This window comes from Calidris pugnax, unplaced genomic scaffold (genome assembly GCF_001431845.1).
Source record: "Calidris pugnax isolate Ruff unplaced genomic scaffold, ASM143184v1 scaffold44, whole genome shotgun sequence".
NCBI classification, from domain to species: Eukaryota; Metazoa; Chordata; class Aves; order Charadriiformes; family Scolopacidae; genus Calidris; species Calidris pugnax.
Genome location: NW_015094506.1, coordinates 12,390,541 through 12,412,466, shown reverse-complemented (window position 1 = coordinate 12,412,466; position 21,926 = coordinate 12,390,541). Strand labels below are relative to the sequence as shown.

The 21,926-nt window shown below is 44.2% G+C and overlaps 1 protein-coding gene across 1 annotated transcript; it reads right to left on the bottom strand.

Moving 5' to 3' along the window:
• Positions 1–18,104: 18,104 nt before the first annotated feature.
• Positions 18,105–21,601, bottom strand: DUSP6 (dual specificity phosphatase 6). The gene is made up of 2 exons (XM_014963158.1): positions 21,052–21,601; positions 18,105–19,634 (listed from the first exon to the last, which is right to left on the bottom strand). Exons 1-2 carry the CDS (start codon positions 21,593–21,595, stop codon positions 19,327–19,329), a joined length of 852 nt encoding a protein of 283 aa, XP_014818644.1. The 5' UTR covers positions 21,596–21,601; the 3' UTR covers positions 18,105–19,326.
• Positions 21,602–21,926: the final 325 nt, after the last annotated feature.

Sequence of the window (21,926 nt, the reverse complement as noted above, 5' to 3'; positions counted from 1 at the left end):
GGTCTTAAAGTTCCTTTCCAAACTAAATAATTCTACAATTCTATTATTATGATCGCAAAGTCTTTCAATTACTAATAAGATTTTTTGCTAGAACACACTGGTTTGAAATAAACTGGAGGGAGAAATAACTGAACTTCAGTTTCTCACAGGAAGATTATGATCTATCAATGTGATCTGACTGTGAAGAAGGCAATCCCCATAAATCCTGTTTCCAGGAGAAAAAAGAAACTATTAATGTCATTATGATTGTGAAACCTCCTCTGTATATAGTTCTGATTGCTTGTGTTCAAGAAAGATAAATCCAAAATTAGAGAAATATAGTGAACAAAGTAATGACAAGCAACTGAAAGTGCTTAACTTGTCAAGCAAAACAAGAACTGTGACGCAACCTCCGCTGCATCTCAGGGCTAAAAAAAAGGAGAAGAGAAAAATAGTAAAGCTAGAGGACAATGCCAGAATTATTAAGGCCAAGTATAAACTGGCCATAGGTGAACATAAACTATAAATTTGGAAAACTTTTGTAACCATTAGAAGTTTATGACCTGGAACAGCTTTTCTCCTGCAAGTGTGGGGCCATGCTTTTACAGTGGAGCTTCATGAGTTTGTAAAGAAGGGAACGTAATGTGGCCATCTGAGATAACAAAGATTTGCACTTCCAGGCTAAAGTTTTATATATATTGGTTCCAGTCTTCACTTCACTTAAAATCTCCAGGGGTGTTTTTGTTGAGTAGATAGGTGAACCTGGGCGTTTCAGGGGCCCAGCTGTAGTTTTGCCACCAGCCCTTGAGGCTGATGACTGGTTACAGCAAGTTCAAGAACAGATAAGCAATCAGACTATGAGCCAGAGGTAGGATGGTTGTAATCTTTGCCAGAAAATTTTCTCTTACTGCAGCATCACGTGGTATGAAACGCAGTGAAGAAATGGAACAAATTCTTTTTTAATTCCCTTCCCTTTCACCCCATATTTACCTTAATAAATGTAGTCCATCACACTGACTGATATATAAGTATTCCCAAAGGAGAGAAGGGGAGTAGTTCAGATTCTTGACTTTTTCCTGCTACGGTTGAACCGAGGACCATTTTCTGTGATTGTTAAAAAACTTTCCACAGGTAGAAACTGTAGTGATAACTGTTTCTTCAATAAACACCTCCTGGTATCGCCAAGGTTTCTGTTCAGATCTATAATTCTGCTAGTCATCTGTGCGGCTTAATTGCAAAAGCAAGAACTGTCTCATGTTGTTGGAAGGATTCAGATACCAGCAGTAATTTTTGTATGGTTTATTTCATTAGCAGTCTTCCCTTTTGCTGAAGGAATGTCATGTGCACGGTGTTGTGTGAAGTGCTGTTACCTGTGTTTTACACATGGGAAACCTGAGAGACTATGACTCACTGGGGAAAAAAAGTATAGAAATACTGTGAAGAAATCACGAGCAAGATCTCCCAAGGCCTGGAGTAGCAGTCCGGCCGTTGAATAACCCTTCTCTTTCACCCTAGAAAACTTCAGCTGAGGTTACTAGGGGCTCCTGCATGTGAAAGGCCAATGGGATTCATGCCTGGAATAGAAAGTACAGAGTGAAGCCACGTATATTTCTAGTCTGTGCAGCTGAAATGACAAACAAAAAGCCATCAATACTTCCTACAACACAGAAGAGATGTGGCTACAGAAGGACTCTTGGCACTCAAGCCCGTTAATTTTGGCTCTCTGAATAAAGGGTTGTGCTGTCCTGCAAAAAAAGGCATTCTGTTTCTGTTGTAAAAGGGACCGTGTAAGAACAGAGACAGGCAAATACACAAGAGAGCTTAAAGAAGGAAACCTCTGACGCACTATGTGTTTCAGATCTTTATCATTGATTTAACTTGTCTGTGGCAAAGAGCTGTTGTTTATAGACCTCATGTTCCTCTCTGATGAGGGATTTGGGCTGCGTTGATTTATAGAGTGAATGGTCTAACTATGTTTTTGAGTTATCTGCTTTGCCTGCTTGCCCTCTAGAAGCCACCAAGAAGTTTTTCCAGTGAGATATTCTCTGTGGCTTCTCAAATTTTCACTTGTGTTCTCTGTTCAGGCTTAAGCACCTATGAGAAACACAGGATAAAGTTATACTCACATTGCTTATTTTTAGGGACAGGATTCTGTCAAACACCTGAATATCCAGTACCAGTTGTTAGAGTTACACACCTCAGATAGGTAATTTAAACAACCTGCTTACTGGGGCAGTCATTTAGAGTTAATCAATAAGAAACACCAAGATTAAGTTTGTGTTTGAAATCACTTTTTCTTTGAGAGTTAAGGTCTCTGAGAGATATCTGCAAGGAAAGATCTTGCAATATTCTTGAGGTCCAACGCCCTAGATTCTCACCTCTGAACAGGGTGAATCTGCAATTTTTCTTTATGTGGTATCCCTAGAGAAGAAACCAACCTTTTCTATTGTGGCCTAGTGGTTGTAGTATCTTTCTTTTGCCTGCAGAGGATTAGAGCCATATCTCCCCTGTAAAGTGAGTCTACGTGGACAGACAGGTTATTGATCAGTGTGAAACTGAGGAGACTCTTATATCCCTCTGCTAAACTATGAAGCAAAGAGGTAAAGACTGGTGAGAAAGAGGTCGTAGACCCTTACAGAGAAGTCCATGGTTATAGTCCCTTATAGGAAAACTCTACAAAGTGACTGGTACTAAAGCATTGTAGTCCTGCCCCCCTCTTGAACAGTGCCATCACTGACAAAATAGATGGGTCTTCCTGCAAGTTAGGTTTGAAAGCTCTCATGCTAAAAATGGCTCCAGATCTTCTAGAGAACATATGCCATTACACAAAAGCTGGACTCCTAAATCCCTAGCTTTTCAAAAGAAAGTGGCCAGCAATGCTTTTCTGAGGGTCTTTATGCTACCAGCATATATTAAGAATGCTCTGGGCATGAGGTGTTTCCCAAAGAACTTAGATGATTCAACAGCTACTGCTAGACTCAGATGAGACCTGCATGTCCTTTTTCTCAAAAGAGATGTCTGTGACAAAGCACAGACATATAACTCTAGGCACCAGGAAAATTTCAGGTTAAATAGGTAAACACATACTGAGGTTTGCAGCGTTTTCTGCCAACAGGATTTTCTATCATGATTTTAGGTTTAGGCTCCTCAGAAACACTTTGTTCCTGCTTTAGGATTAAAATCCTCTGCAGGATGTAGCCCTTGGTCCAGTCACATGCACTAGCTGTGAAGTCCAAAAGCAAAACCAAACATGAATTTTCAGCTTTGTCCACACGAAAATACTTATCAAAAGTGCAGATGCAAAAGGTCTCCAGAAGCTGTTCCTCCGGGTATGCGCTGTGTCAGATTTTGGACCCTGCTGACTTCAGAGCCATGGAACTGAGAACAGATCGGCACCATGTGTATCTAAATGCTTTTGCTTTATATGCATTATCTTCAGTTAACTTGCCTTAGGTGATTTATGTATTGAAGGTGTAAATGAAGCTAAATTGGTAAAATAATGTGTTACATACCCAAAAAAACTCTTGCCTTAATTGTTTGAACTCAGCCTGTTGGCGCTGGTGATACCGTGGCGTGAGTATCTCCCAGACACTGCAGGGACATTCCTTGTGAATACACCAACCTGGCAAGAGAGCATAAAGAAAACACATTCAGAGAAAGTTCTTTTTCACTCTGGTCACACTATGTTTTGAGAAAAACTGGCAGAAACCAGCTTTGAGCAACAGCTTTGCCCTGCTTGGCAGCTGCGTTCCCTGTGCTGGCTGCCGGCGGAGCTCTGAGGTGATCTCACCATCACCTTCTCTTTAGCCTCATTTCCTGAGGAGTTGAGCTTCTCTGTTCACAATGTCTTTCCATTTGTATCTCAGTTTGTCTGTCATTTGCCTCCTACCCTGGTAGCTTTTAAATCAGACAACTGCTGACAATCAATTCAGACAAAAAGGGAGAATTTCCAATGGGAGATGGGTTTCTACAACTCTTGTAAAAATCAACAGGTGGGTAGAGAAAAGCAACTAATGCAAATTAGAGACAACAGAAACAGAGAAAAGTTTCAATATGAGCTCCACAAGACCTTCTGGCTGGACATCACTGTGCATGTCTCTGCTTTCTCATCAGCATGTATAGGGTCACAGCATCTGTGGTGCTGTGCTACCTCAGCCCATAGTTAAGGGACATGGGGGTGAAATGAGGTGAAGAAAAATGAGGAATTAGAGGAAGCAGGAGTAATTAAGGATTAATGCAAGGATGTGCAGCAGACCTAAGGGGACTGGGGAAGTCCCCTTATACTTTTGAGAGAAACTATGATTATCATGAGAAGGTCAGATGAAAATCCATAGGAAATTGGGCTTCCTTGTTCTGTTTCTCATGAAACAGGATATGTGACGTATTCAAAACTGAACCAGCTCAAAGTATAGTGGCAAAAATGCAGGCCTTCAGAGTACAGCCAAGCTACAATTTCATTAGATACTGTCTTCATTCCAGATTGGGCCATGTTTGATGACATCTGTAGCTGCACCTGTGCAGTAATCATATTCAGAGTGAAAAGGGACTTGCAGCTAAGCTTTCAATAAAGGCCCTTGCTGTGTGGCTCCACTGCTGCAAACTGAGTATCTAAGTTTAAACTAAGGAAATATCGGCTTCATCGAGTACTAAATGTGGGTTATTTTCAAGCATAAATGAAATCCTTGCCATGGATGAAACAGGCCTCCATCAAAGATCAACAGACGTCTCCACTGTCACAGACTTCAGCTTCCTGTTTGCTGCCAGCATCTGATCCTCTCATCATTCATGCTGCATATATGCTCGCTTACTCCCAGGCTCCCTTCTGAAGTGAAATGACTAGTTTCCTTGGAGAGGAAGCCTGGACACAGTTGACAGAATAGTTTGCTCCAGGCTCCGCTCCAGACAGACAAAATGGACTTGGACTGCAGGAGGTTTAACTCCCTCAGCCCATGACAGTTGTCTGATGTTATTCCAATAGGCCTTGTGTCCTCAAATCCCCTACATGCTGTCATGGCACACCACAAACAGGCAATACATACTTTGAATTATAAATAAATCACAATTTGAATTATGAATAAATCACAAACACTTAATAATAAGGTCTTAGGGCCATACAGGGCCAGAGGAAACCGGGGCCAAGCACCACCCTGAATCTGACCATGCTGCCCTAAAAAGAGCAGTTGCTCCTGAGCAACATGGACAGAAGTCATCTCGCACCACTTGGCCTGGGGTCAGAGACCACCCTTGGGGCGGCTGCCCTGGTTGCACAGATGCAGCCCCGGAGAAGCAAGGGCAGACGCTGGAGCTCCCAACAGGAGGACTTTGCTGGGCTCAGGTCAGGCTTACGGCTGGAATTTGAACTATTCACACTGATAGGTGCCACCCCTCCCCATCAGCTTTCACTCGGGAGACTCGGGCGGCCCCTCCAGCCCTTCTCCTCAGAGGCCGGTTAAAGTATTCTCTCAAAATAGATAATGAGGTAATAATTTTATTTTCCTAGTTGCTTAAGGAGAGTGTTAGAAGAGTTAATCCAGGGATCAAAGGTCTTTGTTAGCAGAGAGTCTTTTGAATCCCATGTGTGCCGGTCACAAAAATAACACAGAAAGTGTACGGATCTGAAAATGACAGCCAGGATGGAAACCAAACCAGCCACTACCTTCTAATGGCATTTAATGTGTTTTAAATGTTTGGGTCAAGTTTGATTTCACTGGTTTATGTAATTTGTTGTGGGACTTAGCCAGCTGCTGAATCTTTTCATGCAAGTAAAACTTTCCAAGAGGGCCTTAAACTCCAGTGACGAGTACAGTTATTTGTATGTCAACTGCAGCTTCTATTTATAGAATGATGAAAATATCCCCCAATCAGTAACTCTCTAAGAGACAGGCATTTCATAAAAATAGATTATAAAAAACAAACAAAGAAGCAGGCATGTTTTAGGTTAACAAAAACATTGATATTCTAAATTCTCCTCGTAACACTTATATTTAAGACATTGTTAAATTCAGATAGAAACACCATTCAGACACAAACTCACTAACTTTACATAGGATAAGGAATTTGGGTGTTCAGGGAAAAGGAATACTAATATATCCTATGGTGATGAACACAAAAATAAGTGGAGATTTTTAATGACTCGCATAAAATTAAATTAACTGCTTTCTGTGATACCCAGTAAAGCTTGCATGAAGGCACTTACCAGAGGTGTATGTGCTTTTAAAGGGTGTTGATTTAAGACCTGATTTGTTTGAAGACTGACTTGAAAGAATTTCAAAGGATGTAGCTTAATTAAAAATATTCCAAACTTTGCATTCCTTGCAAAACCTTTTGACCTCTCCCGACATTTAATGCTTGAAGGTGAGGAGTTGACTGACTGCTTCTCACTTCACCAAAGGCACTCCTGATCCTTCCCCCCATGCAACAACAGTCATTAATTGTTGATAGGTGCTCATTACACCAACCTAAAACGAGCGTCTAGAGAAGCGGCAGGTTAGCATGTTGCAGGCACCTCCTGCACCAGGGGTACCTTTTCCAGCTGTGCATCAGACACAGCTCATCCTTTCAAAGGTCCCAAGAACAGAGCGTGCCTGCCAAGGGTTCGCAAAGCCTGGCATTCCCACCGACAGAGGAATCCAATGGAGCTATCCATTAACAGGCCGGCAAGGAGTCATTAGGGGGACTCCGCTGACCCCCCGCTGCCTCCTGTGACGGATGGCCTGCTGTCACCCCCTCCGAGGGGGCCTCTCACCATGCAGGCTGTTTGCATTCAGTCAACACTTTGCTTTAATAGGCCTGTGGAGCCAAAGATTGCTAGACTTTTGAACCCCAGGCTAACTTCTGTCTGGCTACAGCCTCATTTTCTGGAGCCAAAAATCTTTTTTAACAACTACACAATAACAAGTAATTAGGGTAAAGTCTGCTAATCTTCTCCTTTGGGCCTGGAGGTTGTGTATTCAGAATCCGTTGGGGTGAAGGTAGAATTACTGCCATCAAAGCCTGAGGTTACTTTGTAAAAGGGGTTGAACTCTAGGTCAAGGAAATGTTAACTGGACAAAGAGAGATCAGGGCAGATAGTGTTAAAATTAAAACTGTCCTACTGAGATAATGTAGAATTGACTGCTTTTACTCTGGAAACTAGCTGAATGCAAGACGTGAAGGGGAGGCTAGAGAATTTCTTTCAAAAGGTGAAAGCATAGTTAGCAATAAAGGATCTATTGACTTACTTTCATTTGGGAATTTATTTTAGCCTTTTTATTCAGTAAGACAAAAGTAAAAGACCTATTTTTTTATGTCACCTTGTATTTGGGCTACCCTGTTTCCTAAAGCTGCTTGATTTACTAAATTAAATATGCTATTTCTTAAATATCCTCTCTCTCGCTCGCTCTCTCCCAAAAACCCCAGTGCATAATTCATTAGATATGGGGAGGTTTCTGCTTCTGAGAACAAATGGGACTTGCTGGGTGGCCAGAAGTATAAACCAGCCCAGAGTCACATATACAGTAGAAGAAACGTGCTCCAGAAGAGTGGTGTCCATGCAGTGTCCTAGATACAGCACAAGGCTGGGTTTTGTGCCTCCACCTCTTGCACACAGCATACATAGGACAAGGAGAGAGTCCAGTTTTTCAAGGGATTAGAGCCCAAGCACTGAAAATCTTTGAACAGTCAAAATAAGATCACAGATTTTGCCTGGCAATACGTCACAGAGCAGGGCAGCCCTCATTGCACAGCACGGAGTTCCTCCAAAATGAATTCCGCTCGCTGCCGTCAAGGGTGACAAACACCCCGCTGCCCCCTCAGCCGGTGTCAGAGCTGACAGCCCCGGCAGGATCGGCGGCACTTTGTTCTCCCCGGTCGCTGGGAGCAGACCTTTGCCTGCTGCTGCCCATGGATTTTGAGTCCCTATATGGGGGCGGAAGAGTGGAAATGTTGAGGCCAGCTATTTCCCATGCCAGGTCCCGCTGGGCTCTGCCACAGCACCCTGCCCGCCTCCCTCGCTGTCGGGAAACGGACAGCAAGGCTTCAGCTGACACAGGCAAGGGGTATCTTTGGAAATCCTCAGTATGTGGTGGCAATTAGCACAGCAGTGGAATCACGTCACAGTTCACGGGGCAAAGATGCATTTAATGGTGCTGCAATTGCCAGCTGGATTAAGCCAAGCACAGTAAAGCAGATACGGCTTTCTGCTTCCAAGCTGAGTTGTCAGAAGGATCCTCTCGTGGGTCCTCTGCAAAGTTGAAGCCTCCCAGAGTAGCTGGTACCAGGATCATCATGGCAGAAAAAGTGCTTTGTACAAGCCTAATGTTAGCAGCAACAACTCTCAGCTCTGTTGTGTTACACTTGAGAACACAGGGATAGATGTCTCCAGCTCCCATCTTCTTCCCAAGGAGGTGGCATCCTACAGCACTCTCCTTGGGCTGTGGACAGAAGGAAACTTTCCAGTCTCTCCGGAAAAAAAAAAAAAAGGCAATAGCCAGTCTTCTTTAGTTCCTTGTCATTTTGTTGGCATTTCCCATGGGTTTTAGGAACCTCAGACTGGCATTACCTTCATGAAAATATAAACTTTCTCCGTACATGAGCTAAATGAAAGAGGTCTCATCAGTAATAGCTTTCTTTTGTGATGGGTAGGTTTTGAATATATCTTCTTTTAATTATATCAGAGTAAAATAAATTAGTGGTGATGACTAATCATGGATACAAAGAATTTTTTTTTCTTTTGAAGTGTTCTCCTGACATGGAGATAGAAGGATTTTTATGTTAATTATAGCCATGTGAATTATCCTGGGTAGATGGCCCAACAACAATGCTGAAATCCACCAAAGGGAAGGGTGCCTTCTTTTCTCAAACTTTTCACAGGAGCAGTGTCCGTGGTGCAATACACTTCTTCAAGGATCAGATTAGAAGTAACTGCTCTCTGCTGCACTAGCAGCAACACAAATCTAGTTAACTTTACTCCGGTTTCAATGCCTCCCAGGTTAAACTATGCAGTGTAACTGCACTGTCAAGCAACTCTGTATATATGTGAATATAACAAAGTGGTCTTTAGTCAGATACCTCAGACTGAAATGCAAAACTGTCTCCTAATTTAAATGGATCCATTCATACTCTCTTCTGTTTAACTCTTCAAAATGGCATTTTGTGTCTGCCGATGAAAACCTCCCATCAAAACACCACACAATACTCCTTCAATTAGGACAGCTTTTGATTTCAGAATATGATTTATAAGCACGCATGGCTGTTACAAAAAGGTCTGTTCAAAATGGGAAGAAAAATTAATGAGAAAATCATGCTGCAGAATAAAAGCCTTCTTCCTTGAGGAATGTGTAGTTTTGGACATGGTTGTTACCCTGTTGGATAGATAGCAAGCCAGTCTGGGGATCTTGCAGACTTGTTTCCTTTAGGAAAGAAATCAAGTGTGTGAGTCTAAGGTGCCCTCTGGTACAATCCCACTTTAATTCTGGAAGATTTTTTCCATGAACCCAAGGGATGTTTCCATCAGGAGGCAGTTTCCTTGCCCAGATATCCCCCCCCAGCCTGTCTTTCCAATTAATCCTATGCCCAGAGACTCAGGCATAGTTGGATAGTTGGATTTCATAGCTAACTCAATCTCAGCTCAAAATAAAAGATTCAGTTCTGTCCATCTCTCTGTTGCCACTAATTGCATCCTCTGATTCCCAGCATAGCACTGTGATGTTTTTCTGACCTCATGGTGTGCTATATGAGGGCTAGATCACCAGAAGAAATAGTGGTAAATTTTGCAGACAGGCAAGTGCTTTTGGCAGCAAAGGAGGAAAGAAGAGGACACAGCTGAAAACTGAGAAGGAGGAGGGGAATAAACTGCCTTTTCAGAGGCATCTGATCATCTGATTGCCTGTACCCTGCACCCTTGCTGTCTGCTCCATCTCAACCTGATGACCATGACTGTTTTCCTTGTAGTCTGGTGACTTTTTTCTCTTCTGTACAAACAACAACTTGCCCATCATATTTTTGCTCTTCCATGCACAGACCAAGCAGTTTAGCACTGCTCAAGCTGTCACGCACTCCTTGCCTTGGATCATAACCCATGTCTGCTTCCTACCATCTTTGTATAAGAGGGCATTTATTAAACTCTCTGACACTGCATCTGAAGGAAGCAAAGACACCGTCTTTAGTCAGGTCTGTGCTTACCAACAGATCAAAGACCTGCCTGACAATGACTATGACTTCTAGGCAGGCACCAAAGATACAAAAACAACTAGAAATTTCTGCAGGGAATGAATCAATCATCATCACCACCATAATTGGAAAGTGCAAGGAACAGAATCATTTGACGTTCACTTTGGAACAATACATGTTCCTTTCTGTGTTTCTTGAATAACAGTAACTCACATTTACAAGAATACATTAGAAAGTCTACTTTTCCTTTTTTTCCCCCAAGTAATGGCACTCACACGCATAGCTCTGGGGCCTGATTCATCACTGTATTACTTCAGCTTTATTTCAGGGACTCCATTTACAGTGTCGCAACAACATGAACTATGAGTCCTGTCTGTGATGCTCTCAAAAGGAAAAGAGTAAGATGGACTTTTAAGTGGCTCATGACTTAGGACTGAGTTGGCTAAGCTCCCTGTTTGATGCTCCTCTGTGTGACCAGCTGTCCAGGGTATGAGGGCTCTGTACTTCCAAAACAAACTGCTTCATCCTCCCTTCTGCTGAGCAGCCAAAACACAAGGGCATTTAGATCATTAGTTAATTCAGAAAATTCTAGTGATGTGAGAAATTGCCCTGTCCAAGAATTCCTGGCTGCTTCAATCATTCATCCATATTATCAATTATTATACAGCCTGCAGTGTCCGATGTGTTTTCACAGCCAAAACAATGCCCCGGTGTCTGATTTGGCTGACAGTTAAGCATGTGTATAACTTTACCAACAGGAATAAGCTCATTGAGCACTGTAATGACACTCAGCAATCCAAGGATGCAGATAAGAACTTTCATTCCGGAATATAGCAACGCACACATTATGTAAGTCTAGCCACACGCTGTACCTGGCTGTGCAGGAATCAGGAAAAAAGGGAAATTTTGTTTTGACCACAGATACCTACCGTATTTATTATTAACATCACGATAATGCCCCATAGCTCTAACCAGCTCTCATTAGCCAAGGTACTGCATAAACACACCAGATGATTAAATCCTTGCCAAAGGAAGCTTACATACACTTTGAAGCATAAAAAATGAGAATCCTGTTAATTTTAGTCCACTGTAATTGACAGGGTCTTTTAAAACCTCAATACTGTAATAACAAACTGAGGGCTTAAGTGTGATCTTGGCTACTCTTGTGCGAAGCCATAGGAGTGCCATTCATTTAGGTCTCGTCAGAGAGGTTGAAATACGTATTGCTGGCATGAAGCAAAAAAACCGCTATTAGAAGAATATTATTAAGGTTGCAATGTCAAGCACTTTGAAGCTTACAGAAGAACTTGTGTGCCTAGCTGCCACCTGAGGCACCTCAAAGCGTATAAAGTTTAACTGATGGCAAACCCCAGAAAGAGCTACATTTTCTCATCTCTTGCCTTTACAGCAACATCACCGTGGTGTCCTGCTTTCTGTCAGCTGATGTGCTCCCCTGTCTAACCCAAAAACTGTTCTTAGATGACTGATCTCGCCCATATTTTGCCCAGGGAAAACAGGGATGTACAGAGTATTTACTCTGCACAGAGCAGAGATGCCCGAGCTAGCTGAGATTGGAACTGCTCAGGTACAGAAACAGTATAGCTGTGCAATCAAGCTTATCAAATTTGGGGCCAATTTGCTGCAGAATCCTCTACCCCACTAACAAAACACCCTCACATTCCCTCCCAGTGACTGGGAGTTCCCTGCGCTGTCCTGGGGGAAGCCTGTGCCCTCCCTGCTCAGCGGAGCTGGCATTTTCGCAGGCTGCTCAACAGCAGCAGCCGGCTCAGCTAGATTTTACCACTGCTAACTCACAAAGTTAGTTCAAGATGCAGTTGCTTGGCAGGGCAAATCACCATCTTCCAACAGCTCAAATCTTGGGCAAGCTAAGCTTTTCAGGGAAGCAGCGCCAGGCGCATTCCCGACACACCCTGCCAGATTTCGTCTGCCTTCCTCCAGGCACACAGTGCAGAAGCTGTTCAAGGAAACAGTAACAGATTTTGTTACACAGACAAAAAACAAGGCATTTTCTTTAGAAAAAGAGGCCAAGTCTTTTAGGATGACACTTTCAGAAGGATATTCTTTTCTTTTCATCTTTATAGATCAGCCCGAGGCATTTATATTCGAGTCCAAACAAAGTCTAGCAAAGTTGTAAACATCTGAAAAGAAAGTCCTCTTATAAGAGGAAGCACTGGGCCACCTTAATAATAGACATTGTTGTCTCCTCTGATGGTAATTTGCAAATATAAAAAAGCTTTTGTTCACATACAGTGGCCTGCAATATTTCATTTAAAACAGACCCAAAAAAAAAAAAAATGGATGAGTGATTGTAAAGGTGTGTGTGAAAGACTAATTTGTGGTTCCTGTTTTGTATTCCCAGAAATCAGACACATTTTGTCTGTAACAAAAACATCCTGCACAGAGTCCAAGCGTTACTGAATTCCTAATGCTTAAATAAAGTATCAGCTCAGTGCTGGGCTTCAGCATGGGCTGAATTTCAGCCCAGATGAGAGGTGCTGCCCTACATTTCTTGACAGAGAGCAAGGTTGGCCTAGAAACCCCTCAAATGAATATGGAAGAAATACTGACACAGAAAACGCAACTTAGAGCCTAATCAATTGAGCAATAGCTGAATTCTCACTGATCCCGAATTATTATTTATTTTTGTGTTAGTAGGTCCCTAGGACACTAAAATTATCATTTTTTAAAATTAGGAGAAAAGTTCTCTCTCAGTGCATTGAGATATTTTGACTTTCTAGCTCTATGTGTAGTTCAGAATCATATAATATTATCGTACACAAGAAAAAAGGATCTACAAAAATCAATAATGTCCATGGTGGTCTCGATATAGAGGCAGATAGTGTCTTCAAGGGGTTTAAGAGTATTATGACCACCAGTCTGTGGGGGAGTCTCTACTGGTAGCCTTGGCTGCTATACTGATTTATATCAAATGAGTGTCCAACCCACCAACTGAACAGTTAATGTGTTTTCATAAATGCTAAATACTGGTGCTTCCAGTCTGTTTTTGTAAGGACACCATTTCCCAGCAAAGGGAAAAAACGCCACCTTTAAACCATAAAGAACTTTTGCCCTGAGTAAACCAAGTGTCAGCCATCAATCTGTTTTTCAGATGGCTTCGCTTGCAGACGGGAATTTATTTCCTACAGAGTTCAGGTCAGAAGGGAAAAAAAAAAAGATTAAAAAAGAGACTTCCATAGTGCTCCAAAACACAGCTTTAACAGAAAAACAGAGAAGTTCATTAAAATGAAAGTCTTGGAGTTAAGGAAGGACATTGCCCATTTGGGAAGGTGGAAGATGTTGGCAGCAGGACTTTCCAAAACACTTGTGCCTCCAGCGAAATGAGCAAAGTGCTTCACCGTGGTCTCCACATTATGGTAAACAGACCTCCCACATAGTATCATTTTATGTCGCTGGTATCTGCAGTGCTGGAACAGCCTAGGGATGGGAGAGAGCCAGCATTTCTGCGTGCTTCCTGCATCCTGGGGATCGCAGCTGTGAAATAGAGCAGGGCGCACTTTCCGTTGCATCTCTCAAATATAGTCCTGAATGCAACTTCTGTCATTAAGAAATATTTCCCAAACAGACTCCATACCCCCACTTTCCATCTGATAATCATCTCCTTGTGTTTGTGGTAAGTCAACATCCTTCATCTTTGCCTTATGAGGAAAAGCTATGGCCATGAGCACTCCAAAGTTCCCTCAGCGCTTGCAGATCCCTACGATAACAAACAACAGAAAGCATCTAATGTGCTTTTTTCCTTTCCTTACAGAGACAGGCACTTTACTCAAAAGAGAGCGGCTCCCATAGCAGCTTTCTGCCTGTGCTATCTACTGAGTTACAGCACATGCTTATCTCTCAAATTTGGCAATGGAGGAAGGAGACGCGTGATGCAGCACCATCCATTTCTGGCTATCAGTGGGGGGAAGGAAAGGGCAGAGTTCATATACCCCAATGTCACCGCATGCCATGAGAACACACCAGTAGGTAGCCTTTATTTCCCTTTGGCTGTGAGGTGTTCGGGGCAAACCCAGCCACCTTCCTTGAACGCCGCGCCTCGCTGGAGTCCCAGGAGTCACCCACATCCACCGCTGAGTTGATGGAGGGGTCCGGCCCCACGCTTGTGTTCCCGGGGTAAGTGAGCAATGCTGAACATGCACACTCAAGGTCTAGGGGGGCACTGAACTGGGCTGAGCAATTTGTTCCACCATCTTCACTCAGGCAAAGCATTTGGTGATTTATAGCAGTGCGGAGAGAGGGCCTACGCCGTAGCCCAGTTCAAGTGTTCACATGCAATTGGTTTTCCTTGAGCTCTGAATAATGTGTCATCACGCTGCTCAACAGGGAAAAAATTTTTGGACAAGCTTTTCTGAGAAGCTGAAGAAATCCTCTCCAGACACATGGTTGTCAAGCCTGCCTTCAGTTTTTGCTAGCAGAGCTGCCTTTGGCGGCCACGTTTTTGGTCTCTCCCCGCTTTTCTCACCACTCACCACTCCTCAGAGGGGGGTCAGTGGGCTGTGACACTAGATGGGCCCTGAGGAAAGGCTGCTTCCTCACGTCCCCTTTCTCTCTAATCAGCCACAGAGTGCTGCGTGCTATAGAGGGGGTCCCAGGGAAGCCATGCAGAGCCAAACCTACACAGCAACAGGGAATGGAGATGGGGAAGAAGGTCATCTGCCAGGAAGTGGCAAGAGGACAGCAATGGTGTTTTCTTACTTCCTCCTCTCACACACGCCTTTCCCATAGCTCACAACAACTTACCGAGTCCATGAGACTCATCCTGTTTTTCACTGTGAAAACAAAGAGGGAGGCTTAGGGCTGGGAGAAAGTGAAGTTGATTTAGGAAACATGAGACAAACAGCAAGAGAGTAACACGGAAAAGAGAGAAGACAAGAAAACAGAAGTAAGAAAGGCCCATGGGGCTTAAGAAAAAATCTGTGGAAGAACAGCAGGCACAGGGAGAAGAGCAGCATTTAAAAAGGACAAGAAAGAGAATGGGGAAAGAAAATTATGGCTACAACAACAACAAAACCCAGAAAGAGTTGGGAAGACATTTTGAAAGTGGCCATAAAGTGGTTTGAAGGGGTGTGAGCAGGACAGAGGGAATGCAAGAAGGGAACCAGCACAATGAGCTACACGATGTTATCCCACAAAAAGCTGGAAAGCACAGTGCTAATGTGCACCGAAACACTGAGGAGAACCTTGGCCTTACCAGAGCAAAGGGGACATGGATGCCACGGGATACAATCTCACCCTTTGTGCTAAAGGCAGAGATGGGTCATGTAAGAAAGCTCTGATTGCTCCCAAGGGTACAGTTTTCCCCTCAGTATCTCCATAGCTTCTGAAGGAACTCAGTACCTCACACTCCTACTTTATAATATAGAGCACGTTGTGATTTTTTTAGCTGCAAAGGGGGGTTATTACCCTCCTTTCCCCTACAGACATCAGGCCTGTCCCTACAGGCACAAAGGATTTATTCTTCCCTTTACAAATCACTTTACCAGCTGAGGAACTGCAATAGCTGCCAAACCCCCCAGTGGCCCAAGATCTCTGCCCCATCCCAGCAAGGACTGAAACGAGGGAGGGGAGAGAGGAAGCGAGTTATTTTGAAACAAGTGCTGGGGGGAAACTGTAGGAGCAAGCAGAGCCCGACCTCAGAAAGGCTGGTAAGTGCTCGTGCAGCGTGAGCCATTCCCTTCACCATGCTGGGGCAGAGTTACCAGGGAGCCTGCACAGGGAAGGTGAACGTTGCTGGTGAGAGCCCTCACCACTTTTCCCACCAAACCATTTGTAATTAAGCAAGTGAGAACACCCCCAGCAAAATCAGAGCTTGGAGCAGGTTTTGGTTTGGCTCCAGTTCTGGTTTGGGTTTGCCTGTGACCAAAGTTGTTCTCAGCCAGTCCCGGTTCAAGTTCAGCCAAGGTTTCCTGACTAACAGCCCTGGTTCAGGCCTCGCTCGAGGAAAAATCTGGAACAAGTTTTCTGCCCAACTCTGCTTTATGTGTGTGTGTGTGAGCAAAGCTGGTCGTCTTTGCTTGCTTGTCCTGAAAAAATGATGAATTGCAGAAGTACCCATTTGGTGTTAGTCATTCGGTGAAGCAGGAAGGAAGCAGGAAGCCCTTGTGAGCACTAACTTTTCAAAGCAGCTTGCAAAGAAAGCCAACACACACACACACACACACACACCCTCCCCTAGACTGCATCGCCGCACACTGCTCTGTGCCTCCTCACCTTAACGGGCACCTAGTCACAATTAACATTTACAACTCATTCAGCCGGAAATATTTGCCCGGTGCAAACAGCTGAGGCATTCGGTGTCAGCCCTTTTATTCTGTGCAAGGCATATTTAAAAAAAAAAAAAAAAGAAAAGAAAGAAATTGCTACATTCATTTTTGAGAAAGGCTTTGCTACCGCTCTTGTGGGTGAATGCATTTGTATAGAGAGTGAGAAGACAGGCAGTGGATGTGAGGGGAATCCACAACACCTGGTTCTCAGGGGGGGGGGGGGGTGGTGTGGGGAGGGAAGAGGAGCCCTACACTTGCTGAACGGGAGAGGCCCGATGGCGCTCAACAGGTTCAGTTCACGCTGTGACCCTGCCCGGCTTCCTGCTATTCAGATGTGTTACTTCCCCTTTGTGGTAATGGCCTGTGGCAGCCGGCCAGAAAACACTATTAATTTCAGAAGTGGCCTGACAACAAACCCACAGCGAAACGAGAGGAAGTGGCGGGGAGGCCATCTGTTGACTTCAGCAGAACAGTAGGGACGCAGCTATGTAGGTTCTACAAGGAAAGCAGATTAATAATCCACAAAGAGGAAACTGGCTAAAATTATCTGCAGACCATATTAAAAAAAAAAAAAAAAAAAGAGAGGGAGGGGAAAAAAAAAAAAGAGGGAGTCACTTGAGCTGCAGCTGGACAGGAAATTGCTAGAGCTGCTTGCAAATCTCCACTTTGAACAGAGCAGCACAGGGAATGCCAAGAGCGGAAACCGTTCAAAACTGGATTAGCACAAGCCAAGTTTAACTGCAACCCACTTCTACTTTCACAGTTTATGCACTCAATCTAGGCCACTACTGCATGAGACACTGACTCACTTTTTTCCCATGTTTTGTTTGCTTTTCATTTCACACACTTGCAGTTTCTAAAATTACTTGAGATGTGCTCGGGCTGCCAGGAGTTCTGCAGAACCCCAGCCGACAGCCCCAGCTGCAGCATCAGCCCCTCACCCTGGCAGTGGTACTGCACGCAGACTTTGGCACCAGCCTACCTCGGGCCACTTCTCATCAGGAAGGATGTTAACTTATTAGTTGCAGCAGGAAGTTTTGCAATTGCTATAACCCCCCCCTTTTTCCTTCTGCAGAGACAGAACTACTTGGAAGGGTCCAGAGAGGAAATGAGGTGACTAAGGGTATATAGAGACTTTTCCTCCCTGCCTTCACCTGCTAAATTGCAGTGTGGCTGAACAGAAAAAAAAAAGAGAAAAAAATAAAGTCATTTACAGGCTGCAGACTGTTGATAGATCCCTGTGAAATGAGCTCCTGCCAGACAGATAAGCAGAGCATGAACCCATCTCCCAACATCTGTAATAGAGTGCCCAAAACTTGTAAACAAATCCAGAAAACAGCAGCTCCTTACTCTTTCAACAAAGAACCCCAAAGAAATCCTTATGGCCAAGGGTCAAGTGCATCCCTGGGGTAGCAAAGGGATGCTAGAATATTTTGCAGTTAACATAAAGGCCTTCAAAAGCATACCCTTCACCAGAGCAAGGCAAGAATCCAGCACATGCACTGTTCATTCATTTAGGCACCAGTGGACTAAAGGGGAAATCAAGGCTTTATTGTCTTAGGAGCTGTACAAAAGCCATTGAAAGCAATCATTACCTTTAAACATAACCATATGTGTCTGTGCAATTAACCACACTCACACAGAGGGTAAAGGGGGAATAAACCAGCCAGGTTCTCAATAGCCAAAAATAGTTATTTATTTATTAATAATTTAAGGTTTTACATTCTTATAATAAATTCCATCTTAAAACTTTTACACCGTGAATTAGACTCTCCCTTATTGGCAACCATGTGCAGGTTCACTGTGCGTACACACAGGTACAAATGCTCGCACACACTTCCAGTTTTATACAAAAAAAAAAAAAAAAAAGAAAAAGAAAAAGATGCAAAATATTGCATTTGAGGTGAAGCTCCCTGAAGAATTTGTACAGAGGTAATGCACTGTTTAGCACATCTGAAAGTTTTAAAAAGTGATCAAAAATCTTTCGCATTCAAAGACAAACCTCCTCCCAGATGATCTATTTACAAAAGGTAAGGCAAAAAAATTAATTTAATTTAAAAAAAATATATATATCATGTGGAAACTACATCAAGAATGTGAGGAAAAGAAAACCACCACAAGGAAAGATATATGAAAGAAGAGACTGCAGTTGCTCACAAAACATGATTTGCAAACTTCTCACCATTGCCATTTCTCCCTCATAGAAAGCTTGCTTCAGTTGAACAATAAACGCATGCTGCAAATATATTCTTTGCAATTAAAGAAAAAAACACAAATAAAGCAGAATTTATGAAGAGAACAAAAACACAGATGTCCCTTGGATTGACTTCTTGAATATATGTGAAATCAAAAAAAAAAAATTGCAAATTGATTTAAGATTAAATATTTACATTGATCAAGTAGAATACTACCGAGCTCCCGGCAAACAAGTACTCCCAATACACTAAGCTGAAATCTCTTTCTTTGGCTCCTCTAAATTCAAACAAACAAACAAAAATAACCAGTCTTCACTGAAGACAGAGATGTGTGTCACAGATCCGAAAGTGGAGAGGGCAGCAGGACAGTTCCAGTCTCTGGAGAACACGTGCTCAGCCTGTCCAACCTTACCCTACCCCCCCTGGAAGTCCTCGGACCCAAGCCACCGCGCCAGCAGGGATGAGCACCCTTGCCCACCTGCCGCCTGGTCACCACGGTCCTTCCCAGAGAGCTCACCACGTTCCTCCCTTCGCAATAGCCGATTCCATACTGTGTAACCTTTCCCAGCCTGCACTGGCAGCTACTTTTTGGTAGCAGAGGCCAGAAAAAAGAGAAAGCTGCGTTTTCTTTATCACTGCCAAAGAGAAACCATTGAGGAGTGATCCCATGAAAAGGACAGGAGAAGGGAGGCAGTGGGAGCTCACGTGGACTGCAGGGAATCCACTTGGAAGACATTCTGGTTGGAAGGGGTGGTGAAGTACAGCTGCTGGTTCGGCACTCGATTGTCACAGGGGCTGCTCAGCCCCAGAGTCCGCTCAAAGTCCAACAGCTGACCCATGAAGTTGAAGTTGGGCGAAATGTTGGACTTCTTCATCTTAACAATATCGTAGGCATCGTTCATGGACAAGTTGAGCTTCTGCATGAGGTAGGCCACCGTCACCGTGACCGAGCGGCTGATCCCTGCTAAGCAATGCACCAGGACGCCGCAGTTCTTCCCCCGTGCTTCATCTGTACGGAGACAAAGAGGCAGAGGAGGACACATAAGACACGGGGTTGGTAACTGATCTCTCTACACGAGTGAGATTAGTATCAAGTAGGAAGAAAGGACGATTCTGATCCCGGTAGCCAGCAGTGCAACACAAGAGTTAACTTCACCGGCTTAAAACCAGGACAAGAGGAGAATCCACCCCCCTTGGTATATATACTGAGTCCAAACGCTGAGAAAACTAAAAATGAGACAAAGGGAGCAGGATACGCTGCATGACACTGTTTTAAAAGTCATTTTTAAAAAGACATGCTTTTGCCCGGAGATTTGCCTTAAATTCTTACAGTCCCCTTGCCCCAGCATGGAAATCCTGCAATATGTCACTGAATGCCTTTTATACAGACCAGCAGACTGCAAAGGTCTATTAAATTATTCTCCAACTGTTGTGCAGCTAACAATGGAGGTATTCAGGCATTTTAAAAGAATGAGGGAAGTCACAGGGGACAGCCCATTAGGAGGAACAGGATGTCAACATTGGTTGAAAATGGGTTCCTTTGTAATAGGAAATGCATTACAATGCCTGGAGATTAGTTTCTTTGTGGCTTCCAGCCCACATTTCTTCCTGCTGGGCTCAGATTACCTACATTCTCCACTATTACCGGTATCATTCAACCGGATTACAGCACAGCTTCCCAACAGATAATGAGATGCCCACCCCACCGCACCCCGATGGGGTGATTTTAGTCCTCCCAGAAACCAAGGAGAGAGCAAATTTTAACCAGAACTCCTTGAGCCCAAGGGGACGCCTTTCCAAAGCTGAGGGATAATGTCTAAGGGCTGGCTAACCGAGGCACCGAGCCCGAGAGGTATATCATTATTACCACAAGATTTAATTAAAGCTCTGACTATACATTTGCCAGGAATAACGTTTATGAATAACTTGCAGTTAAAAGCTAAAGTTAGCTTCCTGGATCGTTTCTTTTTATTATACTGCTCTTCAGTAACCTCAAGAAGAACTCTTCCCCCTTCCCCCCCCAAAAAAAATAATAAAAAAAATACGAATAAGCCATCAAGCCCGGGTTCATTTGCTTCCCTCCCCACCCTGCAAGGAAGAGATTTAAGAAGATCCCCCATTCTGCGCATTGCTCAGTCCTCAGCTCCGACTGACGGCTCAGCGAGCAGTCCCACAGCCAGCCAAGCCAGGTGTGCGTTTGCAACCTCCAAACCTCCCTTACAGTTCACCAGGGCTCCTCAATAACCCCTCGAGCGGCTCCCACCCGCCCCTCAACTTAAGCCGGCTTTAAAACCAGAAAGCAGGGCATCCCCTAGAGACTGCCAGAAACGCTGCTACCGCTTCTCGCCCCAAATCTCCTGAATTCTGCAAAAGAAATTAAATTCTGCCGCTTGACATATAGCTGTTCGCAAATAACCGGGTCTCACCTATAAAGGAGATAGCCTCGGGAAAGAACTGAGACAGATTTTGGCTCCAGTGGTCAGAGATCGGGATCTGTTTGTACTTGAATTCGCCGGCGTTTTCAAAGAGATTAGGCAGGTTGGGGGTAACATTCAAGATGTATTTAATGCCAAACTCTTCTAAAACGTCCAGGTTAGTGGAGTCCTTGGCACAGCCCAAGTAGAGGTAGGGTAAAATCTCCACCGGGAAGGAAGGCTGGTTGTTGGAGAGGGGGCTGCCATCGGAGTCGGTGGCACTATTGGGGTCTCTGTCAATGTCAGATTCAATGTCTGATGAGGAATCGGAGCTGATTCGGAGGCCTCCCAAGCCCAGGACTGGCAAAGGAGGAGAGCTGCTGCTACACGAACTGTCTAGGTTAGTTTCGCAGTGCAGGGCGAACTCGGCCTGGAACTTACTGAAACCACCTGAGGAGAAAAGCAAAGGGGTGGGGGGAAAAAACAAAAATGTAACCTGATATAAGATGGCAAACCGACTTACTTTCCTGCTACAGCCCTGTCTGCAAAGGGGCATCTGTTTCCCACCCTCTCCGCAAAAAAAAAAAAAAAGAAAAAAGGCAAAAAGATATGTCACACTCTCAGGCAGACGGACTAACCTAAAAGAAGATTTAAGAAAATCGCCCGCTGCGGCGGAGGGCTCAGCACAGTCAGGATTAAAGCTCTGTGCCGCTTCGCCCTGCGGGGACCCCTGGAGCGACGTCTCGGCGGCATTTCCTCCTGCCCTCCCCGGCTCCTGCCGGGATCCCCGTTACCCTCTCCTCCCCACCCCGCTACAGCGCTGCCAGACTTCCAGGGCTCTTCAAACAAAGCGAGGACGGGGATGCTGGGGGAAAGGGGAGAGGGCT